This window comes from Salvelinus alpinus, chromosome 23 (assembly GCF_045679555.1).
Source record: "Salvelinus alpinus chromosome 23, SLU_Salpinus.1, whole genome shotgun sequence".
NCBI classification, from domain to species: domain Eukaryota; kingdom Metazoa; phylum Chordata; class Actinopteri; order Salmoniformes; family Salmonidae; genus Salvelinus; species Salvelinus alpinus.
In genome coordinates this window covers 12276508-12285991 of record NC_092108.1, presented here as the reverse complement: position 1 = coordinate 12285991, position 9484 = coordinate 12276508, and the positions used below count along the sequence as shown (strand labels likewise).

General features: G+C 43.9%; 1 protein-coding gene across 1 annotated transcript; it reads left to right on the top strand.

The window, feature by feature from the left end:
- Nucleotides 1-7154: 7154 nt before the first annotated feature.
- LOC139551317 (uncharacterized) lies at nucleotides 7155-9170 on the top strand. The gene is made up of 4 exons (XM_071362821.1): nucleotides 7155-7658; nucleotides 7822-7905; nucleotides 8059-8193; nucleotides 8315-9170. Exons 1-4 carry the CDS (start codon nucleotides 7178-7180, stop codon nucleotides 8596-8598), a joined length of 984 nt encoding a protein of 327 aa, XP_071218922.1. The 5' UTR covers nucleotides 7155-7177; the 3' UTR covers nucleotides 8599-9170.
- The last annotated feature ends 314 nt before the right edge of the window (nucleotides 9171-9484 follow it).

Here is a 9484-nt window from a genome sequence, read left to right as displayed (position 1 = left end):
ACTCTACATATCCAACACTGAGAAATCCCTCCCTCCCATCCAATCAAGAATGATCTCTGATTCTGGATCTCCCTCCCAATCAGCATAGTAGGAAGAATCAATTTTATCTGTATGAACATCCTCCCTAGATTGAACTATTTATTTCAGATGCTCCCATGTTATCTCCCAGTTAATAAAAAAAACACAAGCAACTAAAGCATCACCAATATGGGGCAATAAAAAACCTAGGATCAAGTTCTCCACTCTATCGAACCCTGAATCTAAGGGTGGTCTTGCCATTCCCTGGCTTCAATTGTACTACTGGTCTACCCAAATATGCAACATGTTAACATGGATCTCCGGGTTGAGCTTCTTCGAAAAGAAAGCACAGGGGCGGAGCTTTGGTGGCGTACCTGAGCGCTGAGAGAGCACGGCTCCTTTCCCAGCCTCGGACGCGTCCACCTCCACTATGAAGGCCATAGAGGGATCCGGATGAGCCAGCACGGGAGCCGAGGTAAACAGAGCCCTCAGGTGACCTAAAGCCCTGTCCGCCTCAGCCGACCACTGCAGTCGCACCGGTCCCCCCTTCAACAGTGAGGTAATGGGAGCCGCTACCTGACCAAAGCCCCGGATAAACCTCCGGTAGTAGTTGGCTAACCCTAGAAACCGCTGCACTTCCTTTACCGTGGTGGGAGTCGGCCAATTACGCACGGCCGAGATGCGGTCACTCTCCATCTCCACCCCTGAAGTGGAATGCGGTACCCTAGGAAGGAGACGGACTGTTGGAAAAACAGACATTTCTCAGCCTTGACGTACAGGTCATGCTCCAACAGTCAACCAAGAACCCTGCGCACCAGGGACACATGCTCGGCGCGTGTAGAAGAGTATATCAGAATGTCGTCGATATACACCACTACACCCTGCCCGTGCAGGTCACGGAAAATCTCGTCTACAAAGGCCTGGAAGACTGATGGAGCATTCATCAACCCGTACGGCATGACAAGGTACTCATAGTTCCCTGAGGTGGTACTAAATGCCGTCTTCCACTCGTTCCACTCCCGGATACGCACCAGGTTGTAAGCGCTCCTGAGATCCAATTTTGTGAAGAAGCGCGCCTTGTGCATTGACTCTATCGCACTGGCTATGAGAGGCAGCGGGTAACTGTACCTCACAGTGATTTGGTTGATACCTCGATAGTCAATGCACGGGCGCAGACCTCCATCCTTCTTCTTCACAAAAAAGAAACTCGAGGAGACAGGTGAAGTGGAGGGCCGAATGTACACCTGCCCCAGGGATTCGGAGACATATCTTTCCATAGCCGCTGTCTCCTCCTGTGACAGGGGATACACGTGACTCCTGGGAAGTGCTGCGTCTACCAGGAGATTTATCACACAATCCCCCCGTCGATGGGGTGGTAATTGAGTCGCCCTCTTCTTACAGAAGGCGAGAGCCAAATCTGCATATTCAGAGGGGATGCGCACGGTGGAGACCTGGTCTGGACTTTCCACCGTAATAGCACAGACAGAAACCCCTGAACACCTCCCTGAGCACTTTCGTGACCACCCCTTGAGAGCCCTCTGTTGCCACAAAATAGTGGTGTCATGACAGGCCACCCAGGGTAGGCCCAGCACCATGGGGAACGCAGGAGAATCAATAAGGAAAAGACTAATTCTCTCCTTGTGACCCTCCTGCGTAACCATGGCCAGTGGAGCGGTGGTCTCCCTAATTAGCCCTGACCCTAATGGTCGACTATCTAGGACGTGCACAGGGAAGGGTATATCCACAGGAACAATGGGGATCCCTAAACTATGGGCAAATGCTCTGTCAATAAAATTCCCAGCTGCGCCAGAATCTACGAGCGCTTTATGCTGGGAATGCGGGGAAAACTCAGGAAAATGTATAAACAAAAACATGTGAGCAACAGGGGGCTCTGAGTGAGCCTGGTGCCGACTCGCCTGGGGTGACACGAGAGTGCCCTGCCTGCTGCCTCGACTCCCAGAGGAACCTCCCCAGCACTCCCCAGCAGTGTGCCCTCTGCGGCCACAGATGGTACAGGGAACGGCCCCTCCTCCAGTCGCCCTAAGCGCAGCACCTCCCAGCTCCACGGGCATCGGAGCGGTGGTGCTGGGGGATGGAACTGACAGGCCCCGATCCGGACGTCCGTGGGTAGCCAGCAGGTTATCCAGCCGGATGGGCAGGTCCACCAGCTGGTCAAACGTGAGAGTGGTGTACCTGCAAGGCCAACTCCCGACGGACGTCCTCACGCAGACTGCACCGGTGGTGATCGATCAGGGCCCTGTCGTTCCATCCCGTGCTTGCGGCCAGGGTCCGGAAGTCCAAGGCGAACTCCTGTGCGCTCCTCGTCCCCTGCCTCAGGTGGAACAGACGTTCACCCTCGGGCGGGTGGTCGAAAACTGCCCGAAAGTGGCTGGTGAACTCCGCGTAATGGTCCAACACCGCTTCTCCTTACCCCCATACGGCGTTGGCCCACTCCAGGGTTTTCCCTGAGAGACAGGAGACGAGGGCGGACACGCTCTCACGTCCCGAAAGAGCCGGGTGGACAGTCGCCAGGTAGAGTTCCAGCTGGAGTAGGAACCCCGGGCATCCGGCAGCCGTCCCATCATACTCCCTCGGGAGCGCGAGCCGAATCCCTCTGGGACCGGGTGAAGGAGGGGTGAACGGTGGTGCCTGTTGTAGTGGTGCCGGTGGAGGCGCTGGAAGAACACTTCCTCTCTCCCATTGGTCCATCGTCTGCAGCACGCGATCCATGGCGGTGCCGAGACGTTACAACATGGTCGCTTGCTGCTGGACACGCTCCTCGACCGCCGAAGGGGGGTTGTCTGCTCCTGCTGACTCCATTTTTAGGTGCGTGATGCTGTTGTGGTCTGGATGTAGCTGGTGCGGAGGAGTCAGGCGCAGGACAGCAGAGATGAGTAACACAAGTAACTTTACTCAAATATTCCAATAACATGTCGTAATACCGAGCCCACAATAACGGACCGAATATACACAAAACAATCACGCACAAAAACCATGGGGAAAACAGAGGGTTAAATAATGAACACGTAATTGGGGAATTGAAACCAGGTGTGTAAAACAAAGACAAAACAAATGGAAAATGAAACATGGATTGGCGATGGCTAGAAGGCCGGTGACGTCGACAGCCGAACGCCACCCGAACAAGGAGAGGGACCGACTTCGGCGGAAGTCGTGACAGTGGCTTTCTCAGCCTCACTAGCAGCACCTGGTCAAGGAGGACACACTGGACCCTTCAACACTGCAATCACCCTGGTCTACAGAAATATCTAGTCAAACATTGGCAATGCTTATAACCCCACTACAGGTACACTATATTTACACCATCAGTATTTATAAGTCTGTGTGAAAACATAGTAATTAATAATCCTCTGTCCTTGTATCATCTCTGATGACTGTTTCTATGTGAATGTTGTGTTCTGATACAGGGATCTTCACAGCACCAGTGAGAGGACTCTACGTCTTCAGGGTTTACATCTATGGACACGGTGACAGTTCAGTTTATACAACTGCAGTCTTGCATAAGAATGGACATCATATAGCTGTTGCACATGCTGTAAATGCTGATGGTGGCATTAGTTCCTCTAATGGAGTGTCACTGCTGCTGGAGGTAGGAGAAGTGGTCTACATGAATCTCTGGGCTGGGAGAAAGTTATATGATGATGTAAATCGCCACAGCACCTTCAGTGGTCATCTGCTCTTCACCATGTGAGAATCTTTTGCTTTTACACCCTCAGAGTCAACTTTTGACTAGGTAGGAGGATTTGTAAAATACTACCTAACCATGTCATAATGTGTCATAACAGCTGACAACTTGTCATAACCTGTTATACTATGGTCGTAACACTGTCATGACACATATATATTGAGACCTGTTGTGCCATGCATTGCGTTATTTTATGGTTGGTTATTACACTGTCGTGTCTTTGGACTATCATTAAAGTGAACACTGTTATATTATCAAATCAATTCTCTGTGTAATTATTACGCGATTGAACTAATCATGTAAACATGAATTAACTAGGAAGTCGGGGCACCACGGGCAAATTTTGTTTAAGACTTCATATGAAAAACAATCTCATTTAGAAGGCTAACATCACATTACATCTTCTCACAAATAGTTTCATATTTAATCATATATCATCTTCCCATATTTGGATGTGACCCTGACAACTAGGAAACATATACATTCAGAGATACAGTTATGTTGTTATTCTGTCCTTCATGAGATCCTCAAACACAAATGATCTGATAATTGTTCTTTGAGTACCCACGGACCACTCCAACCGCTTGGATTTCAGAAATATTGTTTAATTTTGTTTAACAATGCCTTTGTTCTACAGAGTAAATCCTCTCTCAATACTGCATGTCCAGTGAAGAGAGTTTCTGCAGGGAATTTATGACCGTCATAAAATGACCAACTTCACCCCTTATCCTCTCTGCAGGAGAGAGAGGGTGCTGTAGAGCGGACCCACTGTAACAGAACACTGTGTTGCTCTGTTAGTAATGACTGGGATGAATTTAGGAGCAGATTTCAGGAGCAGGACAAGACACCCTCTTTGTGACTGATGACTGCTATAAGGGCATATAATGTACATGATAGACTTTTCTGGTTCACAGTATATGATTATGATGGTCATAATGCTTCTCCACAGTTTCATAAAGGGTAATTTCTACAAGTTATTTAAAATATGATGACCAAAAAACATGACTGTAAAGAAATAATTGCAACAACGACAACAACAACAAAGTATTGAAGAAATAAACTTTCAAACGAAAGGAAACTTCATGGCAGGGAAACAAATTATTTACAGTATGTAGGTGTCATAACCAGCCATAAAATAGCACAATATGTCACAACAGGTGTAATGGGCCATGACAGTGTTGTGACCATATTATAACAGGCTATAACAGGCTAAGTTGTGTCAGCTGTTATGACATATTATGACATGGTTATGACCGTGTCATACTCTGCTATGACACTGGGTGTAAAGTGTTACCCAATAGTATACTGTAGCAACAAATTGTGATGAATAAATGCTGATTTTCTATCATTTCTATCATGCAATTTCTCCTACTGCACCTGTTAGACTAGTGAACACTGTGTTGTGTAATAAAGTACCTAGAAGACTAGTGAACACTGTGATGTGTAATAAAGTACCTGTTAGACCAGTGAACACTGTGTTGTGTAATAAAGTACCTAGAAGACTAGTGAACACTGTGTTGTGTAATAAAGTACCTGTTAGACTAGTGAACACTGTGTTGTGTAATAAAGTACCTAGAAGACTGGTGAACACTGTGTTGTGTAATAAAGTACCTAGAAGACTAGTGAACACTGTGTTGTGTAATAAAGTACCTGGAAGACTAGTGAACACTGTGTTGTGTAATAAAGTACCTGTTAGACTAGTGAACACTGTGTAGTGTAATAAAGTACCTAGAAGACTAGTGAACACTGTGTTGTGCAATAAAGTACCTAGAAGACTAGTGAACACTGTGTTGTGTAATAAAGTACCTGTTAGACTAGTGAACACTGTGTTGTGTAATAAAGTACCTGGAAGACTAGTGAACACTGTGTTGTGTTATAAAGTACCTAGAAGACTAGTGAACACTGTGTTGTGTAATAAAGTACCTGGAAGACTAGTGAACACTGTGTTGTGTAATAAAGTACCTAGAAGACTAGTGAACACTGTGTTGTGGAATAAAGTACCTGTTAGACTAGTGAACACTGTGTTGTGTAATAAAGTACCTAGAAGACTAGTGAACACTGTGTTGTGGAATAAAGTACCTGTTAGACTAGTGAACACTGTGTTGTGTAATAAAGTACCTAGAAGACTAGTGAACACTGTGTTGTGTAATAAAGTACCTGGAAGACTAGTGAACACTGTGTTGTGTAATAAAGTACCTGTTAGACTAGTGAACACTGTGTTGTGTAATAAAGTACCTGTTAGACTAGTGAACACTGTGTAGTGTAATAAAGTACCTAGAAGACTAGTGAACACTGTGTTGTGCAATAAAGTACCTAGAAGACTAGTGAACACTGTGTTGTGTAATAAAGTACCTAGAAGACTAGTGAACACTGTGTTGTGTAATAAAGTACCTAGAAGACTAGTGAACACTGTGTTGTGTAATAAAGTACCTAGAAGACTAGTGAACACTGTGTTGTGTAATAAAGTACCTAGAAGACTAGTGAACACTGTGTTGTGTAATAAAGTACCTGGAAGACTAGTGAACACTGTGTTGTGTAATAAAGTACCTAGAAGACTGGTGAACACTGTGTTGTGTAATAAAGTACCTGTTAGACTAGTGAACACTGTGTTGTGTAATAAAGTACCTGGAAGACTAGTGAACACTGTGTTGTGTTATAAAGTACCTAGAAGACTAGTGAACACTGTGTTGTGTAATAAAGTACCTGGAAGACTAGTGAACACTGTGTTGTGTAATAAAGTACCTAGAAGACTAGTGAACACTGTGTTGTGGAATAAAGTACCTGTTAGACTAGTGAACACTGTGTTGTGTAATAAAGTACCTCGAAGACTAGTGAACACTGTGTTGTGTAATACAGTATCAAAGGACAGGAAAAATCACTAATAATGTCATACATACTGTCTCTCTCTGTCTGTCTCTCCTCTCTGTCACACACATTTGTGCACAAGTGAGCACTGACACTGTCATCCAAAACCATGTAAACATTGACACCATCCATGAACACGAGACAAACGTCTTTCAGGTGTGGCTTGTTGATACTGTATATCATGATGAGTTTTGCTGAGAGAGCACCTTCCTGTTTTACTTTGTTTATGAAACATATTTCATTGTAAATCGTATATTCATTCCAAACCTAATGATTAGAAGACTATATTATGACGTAATAACCAATGAGACCAAAAGGCAAAGGTCATTATATTATAAACTTGCTATTGACATTTAGACATTCTATGTTCTGTTTGCTGTGTCACATGGTTATTATAGGACCATAGAAATCAGATGAAAGTGATCATGAGGTGAATCAGTCTGATTTACCACCTTGTTGTTAGACTTCATATCTACACGTGTCCCAGTAATCACCAGGTCATGGTTGAAGAGGACAGGATATAAAGGGGACAACTGAGACTCCAAAATAACATCAGAAATAACCACAAGAAGAGGACATCATCATCCAGGAATGAGAATGAAGAGTGTTGTATCTCTGCTGGTGTTGCTGCACTGCTGTCTGTCTGGAGCCCAGGTCCACAAAGACAGAGATGGAGTCAGTGTGAATGAGATCCAGCAGGTTGACTATGAGGACAGAGAGAGCAGAGGGAATGACATTCAGACGGACAAACAGAGAGCTGAAGCTGCATTAACACACAGCCAGCAAACCTGCCAGCCTGACATCCACACTGTGCTGAGAGAGATGAGCACCATGATGGCAGAGCAGAGAGTTGAGCTGAGACACACAAAGACTGAACTGGGAGCCATGGAGGCCCGACTGAGAGCCAGTGAGAGCCGACTGACAGACAGTGAGAGCCGACTGACAGACAGTGAGAGCCGACTGACAGCCAGTGAGAACTTACTGACAGCCAGTGAGAGTCGACTGACAGCCAGTGAGAGTCGACTGACAGCCAGTGAGAGCCAGGTGGAGGACTTGATCAAAATGAATGAAGGTAAATCAGAATAATCTCTTTCATAGCTGTTGTTATAACACAAAGGTCTTAATCTGAGTCTTGGTACAAACCCAAAGTGTATTTTATACTAATTAAGATGACATCATGAGTCATTTATACTAAATCTCACTGACTTGTTTATTGTTCATGTATATGATTTCAGCACAAGCAGTGAAACTAAACTCCATGGAGACTCGTTCTGACATCACTGAGAGACACGTTGAAGTTCTGAAGAGAAACAGTCAAGGTAATGGGAGGAAAATGAAGTATTAGTTCTGACACTATTAATATATATATATATATGGTCTGAATGACTGACCTTATTGTTGATAACATGTCTAATCTACACCAACTAGTGTCCAGTTAGATAAAGTAGTGCTGACTCATCTCTGTCACACAGACAGGAAGGTGGCTTTCTCAGCCTCACTAGCAGCACCTGGTCAAGAAGGACACACTGGACCCTTCAACACTGCAATCACCCTAGTCTACAGAAATATCTACTCAAACATTGGCAATGCTTATAACCCCACTACAGGTACACTATATTCACATCATCAGTATTTATAAGTCTGTGTGAAAACATAGTTATTAATAATCCTCTGTCCTCGTATCATCTCTGATGACTGTTTCTATGTGAATGTTGTGTTCTGATACAGGGATCTTCACAGCACCAGTGAGAGGACTCTACCTCTTCAGGTTTTACGTCTATGGACACGGTGATAGTTTAGTTCCTACAACTGCAGTGTTGCATAAGAATGGACATCATATGGCTATTGCACATGCTCTCCATGATAGTGGTGAAATGAGTTCCTCCAATGGAGTGTCACTGCTGCTGGAGGTAGGAGATGTGGTCTACATGCATCTCTGGTCTGGGAGAAAGATATATGATAATGAAAGTCACCACAGCACCTTCAGTGGTCATCTACTTTTCACCATGTAGGAGGATTGGTAAAATACTACCTGATGTGTGTTTTCTTTGTCATGTCAATATTAGGTAACACTTTACTTGACGCCCAGCATCATAACACGTTATGACGCGGTCATAACCATGTCATAATGTGTCATAACAGGTAACAACATGTCATAACCTGTAATAATATGGTCTTAACACTGTCATGACATGTCTATATTGAGACCTGTTATGACATATATTGCATTATTTTATGGCTGGTTATGACACCTACATAAGACTGTTAAAACCCACTAATCCAGCCACACAAGGCAAAACATTCCATTACACCAAAGCCTACTTGTCAACAGTATATTTAAGTTCTATATGTATTTTTTATTGACCGTATTAAATAATGTTTGTAATTGCACACACATTGATTTCAGACATGCACCTACCCCAATGCTCTGTTACTAATGGCTGGGATGATATAAGGACATGTACGTGATAGGCTTATCAGGCTTATATGATTATGATGGTTATAATAATTCTTGACAGTTTCATAAAGTTTATTTTCTTAGTCCAAGTAAGTTGACACAGGATGGTCTTGATGATTCATGACCGTGTCATAAAGTGTAATTTCTACAAGTTATTTAAAATATGATAAAATAAAAACATGACTTTAAACATGACATGTCTATATTGAGACCTGTTATGACATATATTGCATTATTTTATGGCTGGTTATGACACCTACATAAGACTGTTAAATTACACAACAAAGGATTTAAGAAAAAAACTTTCAAACAAAATGAAACTTCTTGGCAGGAAAAAAACTAATTTCAATAAATGTGGGTTTTGACACTCTTATGTGGGTGTCATAACCAGCCATAAAATAGCACAACATATGTCACAACAGGTATTATTATGTGTCGTG